A 25,204-nucleotide genomic window follows, 5' to 3' on the forward strand; every position below is an offset into this window, starting at 1 on the left:
GTTACCCTCACTAATAAGAAATTCCAACTATAAAACACTTTCCTAGCAGAAAATGGCTTCTGAGAGCAAGAAAGAGATAAAAAGGGGGATTTCTTATTAGTGAGGGTCACACTGTAGTCACTTCCTGTCTGAGTCAGGACGGAGTCAACCACTTACATACCTGATATTTAACTCTTTCAGACAGAGAAAAAAAGGAACACAGCATCGTTATTTGTATGCTAGGCACTGTACATACACATGTCTATCTCATCATGTCACATGTCCCTTCGGGTATCCTTTAAGTGAATTATTCTGGTTTCAGTATCAGAAAGGTTTCCTATAGTTATATATAGCTGTGTATTGTTATGTAGCCCTCCCTTCCCAGTGATGTCCCAGCCTAGGCTATGTCAAATTCTCTTCCCAAAGCATTCTGGGAGACAACATATTTTTCTTTTTTTTTGGCTTGGGAACATTGATTCCGCTGAGCTGCACCTGACCGCATGAAAGATTTCACCATATTTGATACATTTCAGATAATCAAATTCATAATGTAATTCTGAGAGAGGAAAAACACTATCAGTAGGATAGTAATATTGTAATAATTGTTTTTTGGACCAGCGTACAACATGAATTCAAACAAATATGTATTTGGTATGTTGTACCATTTGTCTGTATTATGTACCCCATGTTCATTTCCTAATTTGTACAGCACCACAGACTATGTTGGCGCTTTAGAAATAAATAATAATCAAATAAACCAGATGATAGAGACCATTTTACCACAAGCTATCAAGTCCATTTAAATAGAAACAACCACTTGGAAAGCGGTCCTTTTCCTCTTGTTGACCCTCTGTGAGCTTGACCTAGACACGACATGCAGGGGAAAATAACTGGAGACAGCAATGCCAGGTAATAGTTCCTCCACCATTCCACAGTGTGTCGTGTAACTCCGCCTTATGACTGCCACCGATGCAGAACCACTCACTCTGTGTCTTGCACTCACACTGGCGTCCTCTAAGACCGGAGGTGGGATTGTATGTTTTTTAGGGGGTTTTACAAGCCTTTCTTCTTTCTCCTCAGCTACTTCATCATCAGAGTACACTAAAAACTCAAAGGGAGCCAAGATGGTGAAGATTGTTTTTGTTAAAAACTTGTATCAAAAGTTGCATTCACACACTGTCAAAGGATAACGAGCATTGCACAAATGGGGACACTTGGTCCTTGAATGGACGCTCTTCCTATTGCCGCTTTGTGATCCTGGTGGTGAGTGCTTCCTGATAAGGCCAATGACGTGTTGCTACAGACTCCGCCCTACTTGTTTTGTCAGCAAGTCTCACAGAGGGACAGCAAGAGGAAAAGGACTCTTTTCCAAGTGGTTGTTTCTACTTAAATGGACTTGATATCTTGTGTTAAAACTGTTCAACTATGATTTAAGACTGTGAGTGCGGTCTCCATTTATTTGATTGGGCAATCACTGACTATAGACAATACCATATAAGATGATTGACCAAAACATCTTGGAGTAGTCCAAGGTTCAGAGCTTTCAAATGAATACTACAAACACAGCTACAGAGGGGAAAAAGTTATTTAATTTTCCTTTGGGACATGGGACAATAGTACATCGGATGTGTACATACAGATTTTTGTAATGTCCTTTAAGTTTCCCAAGTCTCTGATATATTTTTGTGAATTAATGTATATACACGCGATGACAAGAATATCTCCAACTAGTAGCCTGGAGAGTTGGAGGGCAGTTACGTCTTGTTGTACAGTATTCAGAGCTGGGGTCAAGTAATAGTCATTTCTTGGTGTCATACAATCTTCTGTACACCACAATTTGCTCACATTTCCAGCTGTTTTCTGCTGGAGCAGCAAATACATTGGTGCTGGAGATGCCAGAATGCTGAAGTATGTATTTCTAGGCATTGGAGGTAGGAACTGTCATTTGCAAAATAACAAGCTTGTCTAAACGTTATCCACGTTTGGTAGTACTAAACTGTGAATCTGGTTAACCGGAAATAAGTGATTCTATAGTGAGAGAATTATGGAGACTGCCATATGTATTTCCATTTTAAGGGAAGGTCCAAACGAAATAAACAAAAAAAAAATTACCCAGTACTTCCTCCAGTCCCTGGCAGCAGATATGTCCCTCACCGCAGCTCCGCTTCCAGCCGGTGGCTCAGGAACCCCTCCGTTGCAGATGACGACCCCACTAGGTCGAAATCTTCTGCGCAAGTGCACAGCTGCTCCCCTCGTGATCGTGCTCACGGAGGGGACCCCAGGCCACCGGCGGGGTGCGGAGCTGCGGCAAAAGACATATCGGCGGCCAGGGGCTGGAGGGAGGTCCCAGGTAAGTAGATCCTTTTTTCATCCTCGCATCTGTCCTTTTAAGCAATGTTCATTTCCTGGCTTTTGAGCCTACATAAATCTAATAACCCAGAATGAGAATGCAGATCAGGTAATCTGGCGAGTAATCGTATGTTTGATTTATATGTGCAGTTCAGACAGCACTGAAGCCATAAAGATGAGCAGGACAAAAATAATTTTAGTAGCCTCCATATTCCACTCACTACATGATCAATTTAAGCTAGATCAACAGTATTGTACAGAATGACACAGTAGCTGATGCTGTGGTATATACCTGAGGGAAGAGAGTAGGCCAATTACAAACACTATTCATTGTCTCACCCAACAGGGACACACCGCTTGTTCCCCTATAAGCAGAGTAAACCAGATTCAGACACTCTAGTCTATCTTACAAGTAAACTGGACTCTTTGCCTGCAGTGTCTCAGAGACACTATATGAATTGAGGACATCTCCCCAACAGCAATTCAGTTGTAATATGTTTTGTAGGTTTCTCACACTTCTCACTCAGTGAAGCCTGTCTCTGTGGTTTATCAGGAATCTGGATGGGGTATAAACCAGATAAGTCAAAACAACTCACAGCCGACAATGCTAGAAACTGCACAAAGCGCTGGACGCAAGAAAAAGAAACAGAAGATGGTTCGTGCAGATCCAAGCCTTCTAGGCGAGTATACCTGGGCAATGTATGTCCAGTTCTTGTTCTGTGTTCGTCTGCTATGCATGTTGGGTGTTTGAACATGAGAAGCATCATGCTATTGTAGTGCTTTATCCTTTTTTACATTCTTGCCTAGTCATAATATTTGCCCCATGTTAATGCCTTGCCTTTCTTTCTGTTTTCAGGTTTCTCTGTTAATGCTTCCTCTGAGAGGTTGAACATGGGCGAGATAGAGACTCTTGAGGATTACTGATCATCGTGGTGGGGTAGGGGTAACCTATCCCCCTCCCTTACCTCTACTTCAATGGGAGGGGGTAGCCGAACATGCGATTCCACCTACCCCAACACACACACTCCCAGTGCCCTGCTGGGGCCATCACAGGGCACCCTCCACAGTGCTTTTCCGAGCAGGACAATTGGCAAGCATGCTTCACCCTCCACTCACTCAGGCATCCTTGGGTATGGTGGAGAAGGCACTCTGCGGGGGTATAGAGAGTGAGTTATGGGGAACATTACCCTTCTTACAGCACTGTCCGGTCTCGTTTCAGAGACTTGCACGGTCTGTTACCTTTTCCACCGTTATTAGGTGGAGAGATGAAGAAGCTTTTGGGTTGGATTTTGCACCCTCCCCTCACTGCTTTGGGGTTTAGCTCTGTGGATTCTTAGTGAGGGCAGCCTAATTTTGTGTGGAGCTTTTGGAAATGTGTGCAGTGCATAAGGGCCTTCTAGACTCCAGAACGGCCATACTACGGAGACAAGGAACGGCATTGATCTCCTCTGGCTACAACCCGCACATTATTCTTGTGTGCATTTATTAACTTTTCTGTTATCATAGTTATTGGGGGAGCATTGTTAATTACAGCTACTCCTGTGTCATGCAGGTGTTGATAGAGTTTGGTTCGTTTACACACCAGTTGGGGCTGCTAGTTGAGTTCTTACTTGTTCACCTCCCCTGCATTATTAGATATTCACTTAGAAGTGCAGAGAGAGTGTTGGTCAGAGGAGACACAGTTCACACAGCTCCCGGATCATCGTTAAGTTTTGCCCTTATGTGCAGTGAATTGGGGGGATGCCAGGTCTGACCTCAATAAAGCACTGGTTGTATTATAAAATCTTTCTGATTTGGATGCCTTATTGCTTGGTGATTGTCAGGGTTGTGCAGAGGAGCTTCAGTGTCTGCCACAGTCTTCCTCCATCGTCCGAGCAATGCCAGCATATGGACAATCAAGCCCTGGCAGCTGCTACCAAAAAAAAAAAAATTTAAATCAAGCTCGTGTTCCCTGCTCATGCCTAATTTGCATTATCAAACAAATCCGATCCATGTCCCGGATCTAGATCAAGACTACTGACCACCTGCTGCAGGAAGAAGATGCAGCTCAGGCGAGAAATATATGCGGGAGTTTACGTTATTCTTCTTGGGTCATTACATGAACAAAAAAAAAGTCCCAGAGACACAGCTGTATTAAAGCCTAATTTATTTTACAAATTCTTGTCATTGGAAAGTTCCTATTTATTCTCCTGCTCAGGATATGGTATGCTCTGTGAGCTCACTGGTGGTGTGTGGAAAGTTTCTGGAGAAACGCGTAACTGTAGGGAAGTATCAGCAGAAAACATTGGGTAATCTGTTTGGCAAGACCTTGCTGAATATATCAGGATCAGTGTTTCAGGAGGCAGGACGCCATTTCACCACTATATTCAATGCAAGCATTTTGTCTTGGGGGAAAAAAATTGTACAGTTTTGCCTTAAATCAGATTCTTATTTTGCATTGAAGACAGATGGAAAGCGTTTAATTGTAGGTAATTGCCTAAATACCCATCAGAATATTAGAAGAAGAAAAAGAAATCTACTTGATGCAATTTGATGGGATAATAAAAAAAATAAACCCTGTTCTTCATATATTTTATTCTAAGCAAAAAAAGTATACTGCTGCAGGAATCCTGCACCTTCTAGCTGTACTTTGTATTTGGATGAAGCACTTTCTGCAAGTGGCGGTTCTCACACACTTCCTGGTTCTTCAGAGGTTCGCTGCATTGTCTACCAAATTGTAAATATAGACTTTAAATTGGTCTCTGTGGTGAACACGTGTTTCTGCAGCATGTGAACCAGGGCTCTGTGCTTTTTCAATAATGCACCTGTCTAGTAAGCACTGATATATGTACTCACAGTAGAAGTCAGTTGTCCGATCTAGAAGTATATGACAAAATAGAGAAGGTAGCACACATGCACCTTAAAATCTCTTTATTCCAATTGCAAGGGATGGTTGCTTGACACCCAAAGAGTGAAGCAAACACAACAGGAGCCCAGATAGTGCAGTATGTTGCAAAACAGGGAGTGGCTAGTAGTGAAGAAAGGTGGTACTCACAAGGGGAGGTTGCATAAGGGGAAAGCTGGGGGTGATGCATAAACATGACTCTACTCAAGTTCCCAGGAGAAACTGGGTGTGGTCATGCTCTTAATAAGACGACCACTGGTCCTAAGTGTGGCAGGGTCACAGGGGACCAGGATACCCCCCTCAATAACGACAAATTCATATAGAAATAATATATTTATTATGCACTGATAACGGGTTTTGCTGCTCTTTATTTGGCACTTGGCCTGAGGAAGTGGGCAGAGACCCATGAAATGCATTGCCAGTGCATAGTAAAATTCATTGCTGTCTTTCATCTGTCATTATTGAATTAAGCCACATTTTCATTTTACTTTTTAACTTCGTTTTGTACATCTCTGGGTGCTTCTTCCGCGTTTTTGTGTCTTTATTCCAATCAATTTATAAAAAGCAGTAGTGACATGCATACAACCTACAGATATGGAAGAGTGTATATAGACCAGTACAGGGATTAGAATTGATTGGAATAAAGAGGATATTTTATGGTGGATTTGTGCTACCTTCTCTGTTTCTCTATATTGCTGATTATACTGGTAGCTGCACTCCTGAACATAATGGGCTGACTTGTGTGCCCTTCTTCTATAGATTGCATCTAGAAGTATAGAACTTCTGTGGAAATCCTCTGACCTCTGTGGTGACAAGTACACCTGTGGTTGGGGTGTACAGATATGTACATGTTCAGAACACTGCTACCTCATTACATGCATATCTTGTAGGTAAAACGCCATAAGCTAGTATGTTTCATAACAGTTTGGGTTATAACATTAATTAGTGGCTTATAGCAATCGGGTTATCCCATTGATGCAACTGCTGCAGTGCAGAGGCAGGTAAAGGTTGGCCTGCTTGAGCAAAAAGTGCTCTACCATTAGCATTCTTATTTGTGAGGTTCATAGTGTCTGAATGGAATCATCAGAGCTGGCATGTTAATTTTTGCTCGCTCCGTTTAAAACTTATGCTGCTATATGGAGGTGTGAAAAATCTGATGTGTTAGGTTAGCAGTCTAGGATAAGGATTCCTCATCTTCTATTTCACTATTATCAGGGGAATGTGATATCAAAAATACAGTTGTGTTCAAAATTATTCAACCCCCACTGAAATTAAGTGTTTTGGCCAGTTTGACATTGATTTTGATCATTTCAGTCACCTTGTTTACAATTAAATCAAAGTGGCACGTGTAAGTCAGACAAATATAACAGACTATTTATAATGAAATAACCACAAATGTCTTTTCTGTGCTCACATCATTATCAGTTTTATTCAACCCCCAAGTGACATTCATTCTTAGTACTTAGTACAACATCCTTTTCCAGTTAGAACAGCTTTTAAACGTGAAGCATAGCTTGACACAAGTGTCTTGCAGCGATCTACGGGTATCTTAGCCCATTCTCCATGGGCAAAAGCCTCCAGTTCAGTCACATTCTTAGGCTTGCGGGCTACAACTGCTTTCTTTAAATCCCACCAGAGGTTCTCAATCGGATTTAAGTCTGGTGATCAAAATCAATGTCAAACTGGCCAAAACACTCAATTTCAGTGGGGGCTGAATAATTTTGAACACAACTGTAGATGTCATTGTCCTAACTGTAGTCTACAAGAGGCTTACTCCACTGCAAAATGTAGGAATCATCAGAATAATGTAAGTGCAGTGTTACCATCATGAGGTGCTTCTTCTGATTATTCCCATTTTTGAACTTTTAACATGTTTATAAATCTATTTATTTGGCTTTATGATGAATTCTCTGTGATAGTCCAAAACTATTCAAATACTAAAACCAAATTCCAGGAAAAATATTTACTTTAGCTGTCTATAAAGGAGTCTAGGTACTCATACACTTCTCATTAACTGTAATGGATTAAACACATTTAATATAACCATCGAAACCAAGGAAAATCTGGCATTTAAAATTGGTATTAGGCCTAATATTGATGGGACTTGCTCTCTGTGCTTGATTGGTCCCAGATGATGATTCGTGTGGGGCAGCAGCTGTACGTGAATGAGGTTTCTGTAGCTGTGTACTGCATCCAGCATGATAAAACTAGCACCTGTAAGAATGAGACCAATATTACATGAGGTTTCTGAAATATCTATGGTAATGGTGCAAGGTGACAGGTAGTAGGGACCCAGCGGGAAGCCTCATAGGGAACAATTCTCCAATCACAGCACCCTCTACAACACAGTGTTGTGATTGGCTGTAGGCATAGTTTACTACAACCTATCTGAAGTCTAGAAGCTCGAGAGGGTGTTGTCCACCTAATAACATTAGTGGAATTTCCCTATAAGGTTTTCTGTTGGGTCCCCTAAAGTAGTCTAGCGCTGGAGATTAATAGTTTTCCAGATCTGCCTAAAATGTATAATGTGTCGCTATGGGAAGCTGATTGTCCTTGCAACAAGAAATGTCAATAAAAATTGGTACTCTTCCCCCCTCCCCCCCCCCCCCCCCCCCCCAACTGTAAAATGATCTTTTTGTTGTGACTCTTAAGCCCCATACACACGCTTAACAGCAGTCTTTTATGCAGCACAATTGTGAAACCAGTTAAAACCGCTAAAAAAAAAGTATTTGTCTATTGTTCAAAAGGCTGATAAGAATCCAATCCAACTGTTGGATTGACTTCTTATCAGTCTTATCAGCTTTTTGAACAATAGCAAAATACTTTTTTTTTTTTTTTTTAGCTTTTTCTACTTGTTTCACAACAAAAGTTGTTCAATTGTGCTGCATAAAAGACTGCTGTTGAGCGTGTGTATGGGGCTTTAGAGACCTTTCACAACTTCCTGTTGTGACAGGAAGTGATGGAAACGCATAGTTGGGAACACAAGACAGCAACAAAATCTGAGATGTTCTCCTATTTTGCCACCCGGGCCAAATTAAGTAGTAATAAGTACTGCAATTGCACTGTAATTCTGTCATTTGAAAATAACGTTAATTGAGTACAGCAACCGCACTAAAAAAAAGTCTGCAAAAGATAGTATGCCAGTATTTTTTAATATTCTTTCTGGCGAGTTTTGAAGAATTAATTTTGCTGGGTTGTCCTGGTTCCTGACGTGATGTAGTAGGAGGGATATGAGGGTAGTGTGAGGTGTCTGGGGTGTGTATGTGCTTCTCTCTTGATCCTCCAGCTAAACATTTCCATCCTTGCTGGACAGAGACAGCTTTGTTAAGCCAGAGGCTGAAGGTCTCTAACGTCTCACCTCTTTCAGTCTACATCTTCCCAGCCAGAGACAAACATGCCTTGCACGGGGACCTCACAGCTTGCACTGCTGCTGCTTCTGACTGGAATTTTACTCCCTGCTTTCCTCACAGGTAATATGAAAGAGTCTACCATATTCTTCATTAACCTTTCTCCCACAGGCACCCCAGCCCTGCTGAATCTATAGGTTCATAATAACAAATTGACTGCAGTGTTTACGACTTGTTTGAAATGCATAGTTGGGTCATTCATGGTTGAGAGGTGTTGATGATGGTTTGAGAGGTTTGTCAGGAGACTTAATCTTCGGCCAGAGAAGAGAGCAGAATTGAAGAACATATATGCTCCCGGACATAAACTGCTTTGTTGGATATGTTATGATACAGACATACACCTATGTGTTACACACCTATAATTTTCTGTAAATAAGTTGATGTAACATTTGCGGCTGGACACAGGACTGGGTCTGCGCAGGTCTCTCTAAGCGTACAAGGTTCCTTTTGTGTGAGGTAACAGGGCGCCTTTCATCCTGGCACTGGCCATTCGCCCGCTGTGGCTACTAGCGCTACACTGACGCCGGTTGCAAGTCTGACCAATACCCTTTTTTCTTGTACCTACCAATGAGTCAACAGTACAGTTCATACTGTTAGCCATCCACATACTAGAACGTTGTTTTGAAGTGGGCATATTAGGATAAAAAGGTTTGTTGTGAAGTGGCCAAATAAACATATTTTTTTTCCAAAGAATAAACTGTTCCTTCAATTCCCAAGAAAAGCAGAATGATAGGACGATAGTGAAATGTAGCATCTTGTGAGGAAGACATCTGTGGATGAGGGATTTCTATGGATTATAGCTTTTATTGGCAACTAAATGTACTGCTTAAAGAGAACCCTGTATGTATTTCAGACATGTAGGGCTGTAGGTTTCCCCAACACCTCTCTATATTGGTGTAAAGAAAAGGCTAACCAAGTTCTTGATTTTCGTGATCAATGCTTTCTTTAGACAATCATTGCAGTATTGTAATCCAGTGGGCCCTAGCTATAACCTTTAGCCTAGGTTCACAGTAGGCGTTGTGTTCCCTATAAAAGCAGGAATGCAATTCACACTGCACAATAGCTCTGGGTTGCGTCACGTACAGAGAAGCATACAGCCAATTAAAAGTATGCTTCACTGTTACTGCATGTAGTGCATTACTGCCAAACATGTGCATTGTGTTGGGAATGCCGCACTCAAGTCAGTTCGCATTGCACCCTAGGGGGAATTCTGAACGTCTCATAGCTTTTAAATTGCATTGCCATGTTCCCTGGTACAATCACTTCTTTACACCACAATGCCACACTGTGACTCCCAAAACTAGGCCACATTCACAATCGTATTCTACAGTTTGGGCGTATTTAATACTCAGATAATTTTACAGAGCATCTAATATTTTGGAATTGCCAGTTTTCACACTCAATATGTTGTCTGTAGTTAAGCTATCCTATGGTAATCTATAGGATTCCCTGTTGTTCCCGCTTATTTACCTGAAAGGGAACCTGTCACAGTTCCACAGACAGCGTTTTCCCTTAGAATGGGAAGGGATGAGAATGCGGACAGCAGCAGCAATACTTTCTTTTTCTGTTGAGTAATATTTCACCACTGCTTTGTGTGTGAGGATACCTTAGTATAGTGAGGCATGTCAAAAGATTCCGGTTTGCTTCGCCTGAATAACATGTTCTGCTTATATTCCAATATGTGAATGCAGCCCAGCAATTCAAGGTGATCTGAATTAGGCAGGTGATGCCATCTATCTATAGTTTACATTTTTAGTAATGCCTCTTACAGTGTGTACATGTTTACACAAATGGTTTCTGGTGCATACCATGCACATTCATTTGGATTCAAATGCTCCTGGCTCTCCTATCATACAATAGACAGGCATGAAAAAGTATTTTTATTTATTTTATGCAGATGGAAAATGCAATATATTTATGGAACCCTCTGACTTGCATGCGCTGTCAGTTATAATGGCCTATTAACACTGGACGCTGAAAAATAAATATGTTTTAACTGATCAGTTATTCCATAGCAGTGCATTGTGAAAAGCTTCAGTTAAAACGCATCTATTGTGAACTGAGCCATAGGGAAACCTGGACATTACCTTGCTAATCGGTTGTCCTCCATTCAGTTATAACTGACAGCAACTGATTCAGTGTAAACCCTTAAAGGGAACGAGAGAGGAACGGGGGGGTGAAAAAAGAAAAAGATTTTATACATACCTGGGGCTTCTTCCAGCCCCATAAGCCTGAATCGCTCCCACGCCGCCGTCCTCAGCTTCCTGGATCCGCCGGTACCGGGCCCGTCACTTCCGGCGGACGCGGCCAACTGTCCGCATCACAGGGGCTCCCTCCATACATGTACGCATGCGGCTGCGCAGTTAGCAGCCACATGCGTATCTGTATGGGGAGAGCACCCTGTGATGCGGAGAATTGGCCGCGTCCGCCGGCCGACTTGCCGACTCGCGGCAATGACGGGACCCGGTGGCGGCGGATCCAGGCAGCGGAGGACGGCGGCGTGGGAGCGATCCGTGCGTATGGGGCTGGAGGAAGCCCCAGGTATGTATATTGCATCCTCTCTGGTTCCCTTTAAAGAAAACCTGAACTGAAGATTAAAAGTCAAAATAAACATACACAAGTCATACTTACCTCACATGTCGTCTACTCCTCAACCTCTTTCTCCTCTCCCGCGTCCTGTTTGTCCACTGTGATTAAGAGAATTCTCCACCCTCTATTTTGAAAATGGCCATTACTCCATAACAGCTTCCTGGTCAGCACACTGTTAAACTGTAACATCGCCGAGTTGAGCCATAGGGAAACATGGACATTACCGGGCACATCAGTTGTCCACTCAGCTATAACTGACAGCAACTGATATATAACTGACAGCAACTGATATATTTCAGTTCTGACAAAATGTCAGAACTGGAAGGAATCATTGTCAGAAGAAAATGGTGAGCTTCTGAGAGGAACTGATGGCAAGGTAACTATGTAATGTTCATTTGAAGTTACCTCATGTGTTTATTTTAAATAATTTTACTCAGTACAGGTTTCCTTTAAAGAGAACCTTAAAGAGAAATTAAAAAGTCAAAATAACCTTACACAGGTCCTCCTGTGTAGTCTACTCCTCAATATCTTTCTCCTCTCTTGCGTCCTGTTTGTCCACTGTGATTAGTGGAATTCTCAGTTGTCCATTTTAAAAATGGCCATTACCCCATAACAGCTTTTTGGTCTGCACACTGTTAAACTGTAATATCACCCACTTGAATCATAGGGAAACGTGGACATTACCTTGCACATTCAGTTTTAACTGACAGATGCTTATATAACTGGCATCAACTGCTATATTTCAGTTCTGACAATATTTTGTCAGAACTCGAAGGGGTCACTGTAAGAAGAAAATGAGCTTCTGAGAGGAACTGACAGTGAGGTTAGCATGTAATAATATTCATTTGCAGCTGCGTCGTGTTTTTTTTAAATAATTTTACTTGCTTCATGTTCCCTTTATGCAGGGGGCACACTTGTCTTTCAGTTTAATGCGTGTGGGTTTCTGCTTGCGGTTTCTGTACACTGTGTGTTTGTATGCAGAAAAACGTGCATGTTTTTTCACAGCAGCTAATGCAATTAATAGAGAAATCTGGCAAAAGGTGCAGGATGTCGATGCGTTTTTTGTGAGCAGGAAAAAAAAAGTGAGAACTAGCTGATTAACATGAGTTCTCAGTTTAAATCCGTTTTCTGTGCAGAAAACGCACATGAAAACAGTCAAGTGTGTCCCCTGCCTAATGTGTTGCAGCATCATGGAAAAATGTGAGAAGATTAACACTGTGTGGAAGAGGCCTCACAGAAGAGGTACTACTATAGATTATAATGAGATCATAAGGGCAGGCACTGGAGTGGTGGCGTTAAACATATTTTGTGAGTTACACAGTTGAAACCAAAAAGAAAAAAAATAGTTTGACTGCTCTTAATGGTTAAAAGGTAAGAGTATGATGATCACTGGCTATATTCTTCCATGTCTTGGTGCCTTATAAAATCTGGTGTTCACATATAATCTGTATATAGCTGTATATAAAGACAAACAGCCGAGTGCTATGTCAGAGATCACATTTGAATTTTCTGTAATCTAGTTCCTGAAGATGACCTTTTTGTGCACGGTTGCAGCTTTAAAGCCCATAATCGCAACAACACAAAACACTCACCCAGTTAAAAATAAAAAAAAAAGATTATCTTCAGATTTTTTTCCCACAGAGCCTCTAAATAAACACTACAGGTTTCTTTCAACTACCTGAAGACCGCTTCACGCCAATGGCGCCCATTGGCGTGACGCGGTCTTCAGGTAGTTGAGAGAAACCTGTCGTGTTTGTTTAGAGGCTCTGTGGGGAAAAAAATCTGACGCCAATTTGCTTCAAGTCCTGGGGGCGGCTACTGCAGGAGATCACGCTGCGCGCGCATCTCCTGCTTGGTAGGCGGAGCTCCGCTTCACCTTCAGTCTCCCAACAGCGGTAGCTGCTCGGAGACTGTTAGACGGTGAAACCGCCATCTTTTTACTTAGTACAGCGCTGCGATCTGCAGCAGCTCTGTACTGGGGCACAAGAAAGTGATAGGCTCTCATAGGCAGAAGCCTATGACAGCCGATCGCCATGATTGGCTGGCTGCAGGGAGGGAGGGAAAAATAAATAAATAGCTATATTTATTAAAAAATAAATGACAAATATTTACAAAAAAAATAAACTGGGAGCGATCAGACCCCACCAACAGAGAATTCTGTTGGTGGGGAGAAAATGGGGGGGGGATCACTTATGTGCTGTGTTGTGCGGCTCTGCAGCGATGCCTTAAAGCTGCAGTGGCCTATTTAGGAAAAAAATGTCCTGGTCTTTAGGGGGGGGGGGGGGTTTAACACTGCGGTTCTCAAGTGGTTAGTACTAACAAACAATGGAGGTTCCATCATTGCAAGAAAACGCTCAACATTTCATTGAATTGGGCATTGAGTAGGAAACTATTTCCCGTATTTATTCGAATACAAGTTGACCTAATGTATACGTCAACTCCAATATTTAACCACTTCCGGATACCGGGTGGTTTTGCTGATCGGTGCTGCGTGGGCTCTCCAGCCCGCAGCACCGATCAGCTAGCAGCCAGGCCGATCAGACTTCCCCCCTTTTTTCCCCACTAGGGGGATGTCCTGCTGGGGGGGTCTGATCGCCGCCGGCTGCTTGCGCTTGCGGTGGGGGCTCACTTCAAAGCCCCCCTCCGCAGCGCTTCCTGGCCGCCTTCCCCTTCCCTCCCTCTACCTCCCCCTGTGAGCGGCGCAGGACGGAATTCCGTCCTGCGCCGGATAGGATAGGCTTCAGCCTATCAGGTGCCGGCGGTCCCCGGCCAATCAGAGGCCGGGGATCGCCGATCTCCGCCACGGCGCTGCTGCGCAGCAGCGCCGTATACATGTAAACACCGGGGAAGATCTTCCCCGTGTGTTTACATTTACCCTGTGAGCCACGATCGGAGGCTCGCAGGGTGTTCACGGAGACACCATGCAATCCACTTCAGGATTCAGGGGCGTAGTTAAGCGTACGCCGAATCCTGAAGTGGTTAACCCTCTTAAGCTGGAATTTGTCTTGAATGGGGAACAAATATGCATAAGAAATACAAAACACTGTACAGTCATGACATTGAATAGAATAAATGCAAATTTATACATAGTTGATGTGTAGTTGGTGCATATGTTAAAATTACAGCAGTATGAGAAACACTAGGAGGAGGTCCCTGCCCCTTTCCTTGTTAATTGTTGTGGCCAGGACTTGCAGACCTGTGTTTGCTTGGCATTTTCTTTCCACAAAGTATCACTTACCAAAGGGTAAATTGCTGCAAATAGGAATGTGACTATTAGTACACACATTACTCAGTGTTGCATGCGACTCATGTATAAGTCGACCCCCTATACTTTTATGAAGTGAATCAGACCTAAATTTCTACACTTATACTCTAGTATATACAGTATATGTATGTTGAATATTTTTGTCTTTGAGAAATCCATTTTGTTGATCATTTCTGAAACCGTTCTCGAGTGAGATGTCTAACACAATGGTCCTCAAACTAAGGCCCGCGGGCCGAATGTGGTCCCCTGAGGCTTTTTTACCGGCCCCCCACACACAAAATGTATTACTTATAGATGTGGTCCGCTACATCTTTAAATATTGGTGGTCCGCATATAAAAGCGCAATGCTGGCACCACCCATCCACATGGAAGCCAGAAAGCAGTAATTCACTGTTTCCCAATCACAGTTCTCTAGTGAGATGTTTAACCCTTGCTGTTTGAATGACTCTGAAAAATAACTAAAGAAACTGATTGCTTGATGAACAACTGCAATGAAAATATACCTTTAAAGGATACCACAACCGAAGGGTTGTGGTAAAAATCATTGCAGCACTTTGTAGCTTGTAATTAGAACATACCCGCTGTTCCTACGCCCCCCCCCCCCCCCCTTCGTCTGCCGCCGTTCAGAGTGTATCCATCCCGGTGAGCGGCGACATCCCTGACCTTTGACCCGGACATACTGCGCCCGGTGCGCGCAGTATGTCCTTCCCCCTTGTCTTCTGGGTGGCGCATAGTGCGAGGCTCAGAAGCACACTGACTGCTCTGCGCTGCGTGTGCGCTCCATTACACTGAGCGTCACATGCAGACAAGGGGGAAGGACATACTGCGCGCACAGGGAGCAGTATGTCCGGGTCAAAGGTCAGGGAAGTCGCCGCTCACCGGGGTGGATACACTCTGAACGGCGGCAGACGGAGGGGGGGTGAAGGAACAGCGGGTATGTTCTAATTACAAGCTACAAAGTGCTGCAATGATTTTTACCACAACCTTTCGGTTGTGGTATCCTTTAAAGACAATAGAATAGCTGGGCTCTTCGAGAAGACTGTTAAGGTTTTTTTTTGGGGGGGGGGGGGGGGGGGGGTTGTGGAGGTTGGTGTAAAAGTTCATTGAACTAATGCCTGGTACACACCATGCAAATTTCCCATCAGATGGGTTGAATTGATCATCTCCAACAGGTCTGATCTGATTTCTGATCGATTTTGTATTGAAGTGATTGGAAAATCAATCAGAAAATTGATCAGAGATCAGATTGGACTGTCGTAAATCTGTTCAACCCATCTGACGGAAAATTGCATGGTGGGTACTAGGCATTAGTTCAAAAAGACTTACTCAGATAGATGGGTCAGATAGATAATTTAAGACGGGTCCAATCTGATTTCTGATTTTTCTGATCAATTTTGTATAGAAGTGATCAGAAAATCGACCAGAAAATTGATTGGAAGGCAGATCGGACCTGTTTGAAATTATAAATTCAACCCGTCTATTTGATGGGAAATTTCATGGTGTGTACCAGGCATTACAGACTGCAGCAATTGCAGGGGAAGAAAATACTATTTTATTAAAGGACTACTCCAGCGAAAACCAAACGGATAGGTTTTGGACTAGTGCATCTCCTAATGGGTGATTTTCAGGGTTTACTTTTTCAAAAGCTTTTCCTAAACAGTTCAACTGCCAAAATAGTGTGCAAGGGAGTAGGGAGGCTAGCAGGTATCTTATATCTTGGCAGTTAAACTAAGCAACTGCCGATAAGGTAATGCTTTTGAAAACGAAGTCCCCCAGGAGGAAATGGTCTAGTCCAAAACCTGTAGGTTCTGTAAGATTTTAACTGCTTCCTTTTTGGTTGGAGTGGTCCTTTCAGTCTAAAAACTGGTGCCTCAATTACAGCGATACGCTATACTTTAATGGAACATTTATATTCACCTCCCTGGCAGTATGATTATTTCTGGATTTTAAGGTATTTTTAAATCGTTTTAGACCCTAAAATCAGGAAAAAAAAATCATAACGCCAGCAGCAGCCCTTGCACTTACCTCCCTGGGCTCCAGCGCTGCACTTTTACCTCCGTCCTCCCAGTGGCGCTGTAACTCTGTAGTGAGATTGATGACGGCAATCTCACCAGAGTGATTCAGAGCCTCGGAGGACAGGAAGGAGAACGGCTACCGACGTCTGGATCCCCCAGGGGGTGCGTAAAAGCGCCCGTTGCACGCTATACTTTACATTGAGCCCCCCGAGCTACACTCAGGATTACTGCCAAGGAGGGCTAACCGTGTAAAAAGAAAAAAAAAGCACGTGCACCTTCCATCCAAATAAGACATGTGGTTTATTCACCAAATCCACCATGCAGTGCAAATATCGAGACTGGCAAATTGAAGAACCACTGGTAATGGTGTCATGTGCAGCTTTTTTCTTGTTAGCAGATTTTCCTTTCTTCAAATGACTTGACAGAGCACATGTTCAAGTCACAGCAGATCAGAGATGCTTGCCGAGGTGGGGAGGCCGGATATTTACTATACTTTATCTCCAATTGCCATTTACTCTATAGGAGTGCCACATAATCCAACTGCTTTATTGTTTACTCATTATTTCTATTACGTTTGCAAAAAAAAAAAAATGATCTGCTCCACCAGTTCAGAGAGCCTTGGTGACTGACAGTTGCCTGCTCACACCCAGCCAACCAGGTACCCATCTACTGCCCCAGTAGAAATAATACATGAGATAATTGCATGCAAATTCCATGCAAATATGCATCTTTGAATTGGGCTTATTTGGTGCACTTCTGGTCTTATTTTGACTGTCCCATTTCCATCCTGCATCCTGTTTGTGCTAAATTCGCATGCAAGCTAGAATTATTAGACAGTTCCAAGTGATTGTTCTGTCAGATTTTAATTTGATTAAAGAGGAACTTCAACATAAACAAACATACTGTCATTGTTACATTAGTTATGTTAATTGGATAGGTAATATAATCTCTTACCCACCCTGTTTTAAAAGAACAGGCAAATGTTCATGGGGGCAGCCATCTTTTTGGTTGAAAGGAGGTGACGGAGCAGGAGACACAGTTCCAACTGTCCTGTGTCCTGATCACTCCTCCGAGCTGCACGTACTAGACTTCAAATATCAAATTCAAAATTAAATAAAACAAATTTGCGCCAAAACAGCAGAAGGAAAACATAAGAAATCCCATCATGATTTGCACAGCATCAGGAGAAAATGCCCAGGCAGATTTCTTTGATGGGGTGGAGCCTAGTTTCTGTGCAGCTAAAAATGAGGCTTGGGTAAGAAAAACAAAGTTCTGATGCTGTGAAACTGTTACACACCAAGCCTTTTCAGTGCTGCTGAGTAGATTTTTAGTCTGGAGGTTCACTTTAACCCTCAGACTGCCATGGATATCTATAGGCGTTCTGCATCCATTCACCAGGGACGTCCGAAGGCATATTAGTACCAAACTACTTTAGCCTGTCATGGACATCTATAAGCTGTTTCGTTTCCTTGTTGAAATAGGCAAACAAGTCTAAGTTGATGCACCATTATGCAAATATTACTGCAAATCTTGCAACTGGAGAAAATTGATCAAATGCTTTCACTGCAAAATTTGATGAATCTATGCACATTTTAGGCTACCTTGGCGTTGCATTGCGTTTCCCGATCCACTCGTGCAGGAAAGTTGCACACACATTATCCACACGTCACTTACTGTCAATTTAAGGTATCCTCCACTGTTAATGTGCATGTTATGCAGTAAGGCACTGCTTGCAGTGGTTTGGTATGTCACATACCATTAAACCGCAACGCACCAGCTACATTCTGAATGTCGCATACGTGGTGCAGAAAGCCGCCTTACAATGAGGCCGTTCAGCTGCACCGCAATATACCACTGTGAACGTAGCCTAAGATTTCCATGCTATTTCTGTATCATAGTAATTACCATAGCATAAGTCTCAATTATCTCAAATGTATTTGTACCTCAATAACAAACCTACTGACTACTGTGGTACATGTAGATTTGGCAAGACCTTTAATAAAGTCCAAACACAATACAAAGCTGGTACAAAAAAAATAAATACCTGGGGCTTCCTCCGGCCTGATCGTTTCCATGCCGGCCTCTTCTGGCTCCCCAATTTGTAATTACGTATAGGTGTAATTGTGAACATTTACGCAACATTTTACATAATCTTAATTATCTGATTACGATCATCACTAGCCCCAAGCTTCTTAGTTACGCCACTTATTTTAACACTAGGAAATGTACTTTCAGTTAACAAATATCAGTATCCCAGCTGTTTTGTGGATATTGCCCAGTGAAACTGAGTTGTCAAGAACAGAGTTACTACTTGTATGCTTTTGGGAGAGACTTGGTTAGTATGCTATGAGTCACAAAGCAAAAGTACTAATTGACAGAGGTGCTAAAAACTGAAGGAGAACTGGAACAGCTCCACAGATTACGAAGATGCCATCACATGGGCCAGCTGTACTGTAAAATCTTTTTTTTTTTTTTTTTTTTTTACATTTTGTGACAAATTATTGTGAAATTCAATTTGTTGTGTAGAACACTGTTAGTAATTTATGCGTGCCCAGGAGGGAATTCGGAGTTGTGGAATTTTTTTTTTTCATTTAAGTCCAGTACCCACTATGTGGTTTTGCTAACGATTTTTCAGATTGGCGGTTTTTGAGCGATGAGCGATTGTTTCCACAATCTCACGACATGGGTGCAGGCACATGATCACACAAATGACGTTTAGTGACGCATGGTGACAATCGCCATAACAGCGGATCGGATCTTTAAGATCCCGATGACTCTGCAAAAGTGTACCGCTGGCTGGAAGATTGATCGTGGAACGCTCCTTTTCAAGGAGATATCACTGGATCCATCCTCCTCCTTTGCCTGGTGAGTATTTAGCTGAAAGTGAAACCGAGGTGAGAGTTACTGTATATGGAGGCTGTGATTTTGTTTCCTTTTAACCAAGTCGCCTCCAAGGGTTTTTCCCTAGGAACACCACAGCAATATTCACATTTCAGCGCTGCGTCCATTCATTTACCAATTACTTTATCAGTAACTTATCACACTGGTGGCGAAAAAAACAAGCTATTGATCATTTCAATTAGGCTTTCTTTGGGTGGTACTTTGTGCTAAGAATTATTTTATTCTAATTGCATTTTAATGGGAATAATAAAAACAAAATGGGAAAAAATCGTTATTTCTCAGTTTTTGTTCATTATAGTTTTAAAATAATACATGCTACCATAGTTAAAACCCGCATATTTTACTTGCCAATTTCACCCGGTTATTACTGTTTAAATTATGTCCCTATCACAATATGTGACGCCAATATTTTATTTAGAAATAAAGGTGCATTTGTTCAGTTTTGCGTCCATCACAAGCCCATAATTTAAAAAAACCAGTAATATACCCTCTTGACGTACATGTTATAGTTACCTTAGGGACTGAACTTTTTGTTTTGTTTTTTAAAATTGTAATTTTTTTTTTTTATGCAAAAGTTTATTTGGGTAACTATGGGAAAGTGTGAGAGGTAAGGAGTTAACTTTAAATTAGGTGTAGATCTTTTTATTAAAATGTACAGTGTAGGTGTAATTTGGGCAAGTATTATCTGCAGCAACATGCAAAAACTCAAAGAATTATTTTAGGCTGGTTTTGGTTTTGACTTGTAATGAGGCAGTCTCAAAGAAACACATGTCCCTCTTTAGACCCTAGTTAAAGGGATACGGTAGGGGGAAAATGAGTTGAACTTACCAGGGGCTTCTAATGGTCCCCCCGCAGAAGTCCTGTGCCCGCGCAGCCACTCACCGATGCTCTGGCCCCGCCTCCAGTTCACTTCTGGAATTTCAGACTTTAAAGTCTGAAAACCACTGCACCTGCGTTGCCGTGTCCTCCCTCCCGTTGATGTCACCAGGAGCGTACTGCGCAGGCCCAGTATGGTCTGTGCCTGCGCCATGTACTCCTGGTGACATCAGCGGGAGCGAGGACACTGCAAAGTAGGCGCAGTGGTTTTCAGACTTTAAAGTCAAAAATTCCAGAAGTGAACCGGAGGCGGGGCCAGAGCATCGGTGAGTGTCTGCGCGGGCACAGGACTTCTGCGGGGGGACCATTAGAAGCCCCGGGTAAGTTCAACTCATTTTCCCCCGACCCCCAACAGTATCGCTTTAAGACAAGTGTACATTTGCATGAATGAGTGCAACCATCAGGTCTGCATACTTGTTGCATTCTTGTCAAAGAAACTTCCCATGACTTGTACAGCATGAACATGTTTTGAAGCAGAACTCTGGGCAATATAACATACACCTGTAGCTAACGTAATAGAGATGAGGAAGTTTTATCTGCGATTTCAAAGTGAAATCTTATTAAACAGGAAGTGTCCACCTGTTATACTGTGAACTTATTTTTAGCGACAAATGCACTGTAATCAGAGAATTATTGGCCAACGGGCACTGTCTGCTTTGGTGCAGAATTGTTGGCCAAAGGAGCACCTTGATTTCCATTTTGCAATGTGACTTTTATACACATGCAGTTTCTGCTGCATTTTTCTGCATTTGGGTAAGTCAGTGCAAGAAAGTAAAGACCAAAAGTGCAAGAAATGGCTAAAGAAAATTACATTGATAGAGGGAGGTTCTGTGTGAGAATAGGGTTAGGTTTAATGTAGTAAAATATTGGTAGTATTTACCGATATTTTACGATCATAATTTACACTTTCAAAGCATAGAATATCTGGAAATTTACTCCCTGAAATTAGGCACCCCAAAGCTGCTTTTTCTTGTACGCCTAAAACACCCAAAGCAATAATTATAGGCGTTGCAAAAGCTGTATCCAAGCTGTAATCATCATGTGATTTAAAGAGACACTGAAGCGAAAAAAATTGATATAATTATGACCAAAGAAATAAAACATTGGGGCAGAGACATAAGTCTAATATTGTTTCCAGTACAGGAAGAGTTAAGAAACTCCAGTTATCTATGCGAAAAAGCCATTGAGCTCCACAGTCGCAGAGAGTTCTGTCTTCTGAAGCTTATCATCTCAACTGTCATTGTATTTTGTTTCTTCTGTACAGGACAGGTCAATAGTTCACTGGCCTGCTCTGTAAAATCATTTAGAATGCTGAGTAGTGTGTAAACTGCAAATATTAGAGAATGATGCAATGTTATAAAAAAAAAAAAAAACTAATATTTTTATTTTCAGTTATAGAGAATATTTTCTTTGCTTCTGATATTATAGTAATTATCCGTACTACACAACCAATTCATTATATCATATATTTTTTCGCTTCAGTGTCTCTTTAACGGAGGAGATGAGAGGCAACAGAATCGATCGGGCAACATCTGTATAATGTAATATAACTCACTAAGGAATTTCATATTTGGGTTGCCTTTCCCCTGATCAGATATGAAGTAGGATGTAAATGTAAAGCAGGCTGTATTGAATCAGATCTTTGCTCTGCAACAAAACTGTTTGTACAAAACCTTTTGAAAAACTAGTGAATTTCCATAATCCCCTCCTCTTGTTGCTCCGGTTCCAAGAACTCTGCACTTGCAGTTACTGGAATCAAACTTACAGGTAGAGGCTATTTTCCAAGCTGCCACCCTCCCTGTTTACCTCACAAATGGAATGTGTTCATTTGTCAGGAAGTGCTATTTTTGGTATGCAAACAAATTCAGCTCCACTAACATGTACTTTACTGTCCTGCCTGTGCAGTCATCAACGGTAATACATTTCTGTGCTCATCCCACAAGTGAGAGCACTGCTCTGTTCAGTGCCTTTCCCTAGCATTTCTGTCATCGGAAAAGGGGTTCTATTGTGAATTGTTAGTATCCGCAAATCTGTTTAAAGAGTGGCTCTAATCAATAATGCAGCGTATTCATTCTCCTGGTTTTAGTTCTGTTTTAATACACAAAATTCTCATTACCAACCAGTGTCTGCTGATAACTACACAGGGATAATAAGGAATGGAGAGACACAGTTTACTGCCTGAGACAAGGGAAACTTATAGCGTACAGGGAAATTTGGGTGCAGGGAGGAGCCAAGTGATGACTCTTTCTGTTCTAGCTATTCTCTCTTTTTTTTTTAATAATAATAAGGTAATCAGTATGTAAATAGTTATTTTTTGTATATTTTTAGTGTCGGGTTGGGCTAGGGCTATTGCCAGTACTCAAATTACTTGGTGAGTGCAGATATAGTGGTGATTCACATTATGGCCTATGGTGGTACCCAGATTGTGCCCAATGTACTACATGTCTCAAACTTAGGAAGCAGTGACTAGTGCACACTGAGCTAGTATGGTGTAGGTGACCCAGATAGTCTAAAACATTCCCATAAGATGAGACAAGTCAATCTCTTCATGAAGGATACGACAGGTACGTATTTAAACACAGTGCAATTTTGCAAGTTCTCTCACTTAGAAATCATGGAGGGGTCTGAAATTCACAATACATAGTTATGGGTTTGTTTTTCAACTCAAACTACTATATGTCTATCGAGTTCAACCAGAGAACAAAGTACAACACCAGCCTGCCCCCTCACATATCCCTGTTGATCCAGAGGAAGGCAAAAACCCCTTACAAGGTATGGTCCAACCAGCCCCCAAAGGGGAAAAATTCCTTCCTGACTCCAGATGATCCAGGGGTTTATCTGATTGCCAACACCACCGGGCATTACTTAGTAATTAGATGCTTTTCTTGCATTGAAATACATCCATGGCTATAAGCCACTCTTAAACACAGATACAGACTTTGCCATAACTAAAATGTGGAATGTATTGCCACAGGAAGTAATCTACGCATGAAGGCTAAAAGTGATTGTGGTCCCTAGTCCTTTGTTAAAGCCTATGGACAAAAAGCTCATCCGCCAAGCTTTTATATTGCCCGTCAGGAACTGGCCCCGCGGCAAGCCTGCAGATACGGTTCCCGACTGCGGGTTTGACCAGATCAAGAGGGGAGCAGCCTTATTCAAGCTACAACAAGGCTGTTGCCCCTCAAAGCACTTCTCACTGCCACCACTAGCTGCTGCTGCTAGACACTTCAACGATTCCCACTCTGCTGTCGAGTGATCTGTACGCAGTCCGCGTTTTCGTATTTGGGTCAGCTTTGCGCTTAGGCCAAACACGGGAACGCCACACACAATACAATCATACAGTATCACGGCACAATCAGGCACTGAACTTGTAACGTAAATTACACTGCAGTCTCTTTCTAGGCTATGAGCTAGTTTAGTACAGCAGAAGTCAAACTTATTAAATAAAGATTTAATATTCCAGAAAAAAGTGGAACAGTGCAGAAAATATATACAAAAGATTTATCTTTGTAATTTTTACTTTGTTTTTGTAAAAGTTACAAAGATACACAATAAGACAGTTTGCATAAAATAAATAAATGGGGATCAACGTTATAAGCATATAGATCTGAGCGTTGTTGCGAGGGCAACACGGTTCTGGTCAGACCAGGATAGTCCTAGCGTCTTGCTATCTCCAAAAAACTACAACTCTAAGTGTTCCTAGTTGAGGTTTTTATAGCCAGATTTGTGGCCCAGGGCCACTCAAATGTCCAGATCCAGGAATAATCCAATTTCCTCAGGCGTGACAGCACATCCTTGCTGGCTATGCAACTTCAAAGCTTTTCCAGTCCAACCTTGATCTTTTCTGAGATTTCCCATCTCCCGATAGATCTCATTTCCACAGTTAAATTGTATTTACACACATCAAAAGGATTTCCTTACTCCAGGTGCCAATTTGAGTAAGGCTTCCTGGCTGCTTCAACATTCCAGCAGGCTGTCATGTGTAAATTCCAGAGTTTCCTGTTAGCCTTTGAAGTTCCCAGACTCAGTAGGTCCTGATTTGTATATTGGGACAATGGGGCTGTCTACATGTCTATCCTTCGCCAAATGGCTGCTAATTAGCAGCTTCCAGGGGCACTGAATGCAAATGTAGTTTTCACTGTCATAGACAATCACAGCTTCCCGCAAAAGCCAGGCTGGCTTTTAGCAGACATACACATATGATACAGTCAAAAAAGGTGGAAACATGGCTTCCACGAGATGTAATATGGCTGCTATGTTCTGCATATTACTGTACATATCATCATCACCACATATATCCTCACATTGCCCTCTGGAGAAAAGATGCCTCAGGAGATCTAATTAACATGTATAAATTACATCGGACTAAATAAGTCTGATACAAGGGATGGAGGGTCTCGCTTACTTAGTTTTGTTGCAGTTTAAGAGCAGGTGCAGAGACAAGCAATATCTTTCCTGTAATGTGGTGCCCAGAACTAAATTCCATATTCCAGATGTGGTCTTACTAGAGAGTAGGGATGATCACAGATATTCAAATTGTTCCAAGTTGATGCAAATGTATGCAATTTTTTATGCACATATATGCAGCTGGAAAATGGACCAATCAATTTAAACCTGGGTTTGAATTGATTATGCAGATTTGTATGCAAATGTATGCAGTTTGAAAACTGACCAATTTCAGAAACATTTGCATCTTATTGATCATCCCTACTAGAGAGTTAAAGGGGAACTGAAGTAAGAGATATACGGAGGCTGCCATATTTATTTTCTTTTAATCAATACCAGTTGCCTGGCAGCCCTGCTGGTCTATTTCTCTGCAGTAGTATCTGAATAGCACCAGAAACAAGCATGCAGCTAGTCTTGTCAGATCTGACTTTAAAGTCTGAAACACCTGATCTGCTGCATGCTTGTTCAGGGGCTATGGCTAATAGTATTAGAG

At 42.0% G+C, this 25,204-nt stretch overlaps 2 protein-coding genes across 12 annotated transcripts in view; both read left to right on the top strand.

Moving 5' to 3' along the window:
• The window catches only part of GIGYF2 (GRB10 interacting GYF protein 2), a 237,301-nt gene extending 232,816 nt beyond the window's left edge, over positions 1 to 4,485 (top strand). For 7 of the 11 annotated variants that reach the window (XM_068280676.1, XM_068280675.1, XM_068280680.1 and 4 more), the window contains 2 exons: positions 2,834 to 3,008; positions 3,185 to 4,485. In XM_068280676.1, coding sequence (XP_068136777.1) covers positions 2,834 to 3,008; positions 3,185 to 3,252 — 243 coding nt within the window. In that variant the 3' untranslated portion in view covers positions 3,253 to 4,485. The remainder of the gene's footprint in view (positions 1 to 2,833; positions 3,009 to 3,184) is intronic. The other 4 variants (XM_068280681.1, XM_068280682.1, XM_068280684.1 and 1 more) reach the window with 1 other exon arrangement.
• A 4,041-nt stretch (positions 4,486 to 8,526) lies between these two features.
• SNORC (secondary ossification center associated regulator of chondrocyte maturation) overlaps positions 8,527 to 25,204 on the top strand; it is a 66,538-nt gene continuing 49,860 nt past the window's right edge. Inside the window, exon 1 of the mRNA XM_068279199.1 lies at positions 8,527 to 8,682. Within this exon, the coding sequence (XP_068135300.1) occupies positions 8,607 to 8,682 (76 nt within the window). The 5' untranslated portion in view covers positions 8,527 to 8,606. The remainder of the gene's footprint in view (positions 8,683 to 25,204) is intronic.

Source organism: Hyperolius riggenbachi, chromosome 4 (genome assembly GCF_040937935.1).
Source record: "Hyperolius riggenbachi isolate aHypRig1 chromosome 4, aHypRig1.pri, whole genome shotgun sequence".
Classification (NCBI taxonomy): Eukaryota; Metazoa; Chordata; class Amphibia; order Anura; family Hyperoliidae; genus Hyperolius; species Hyperolius riggenbachi.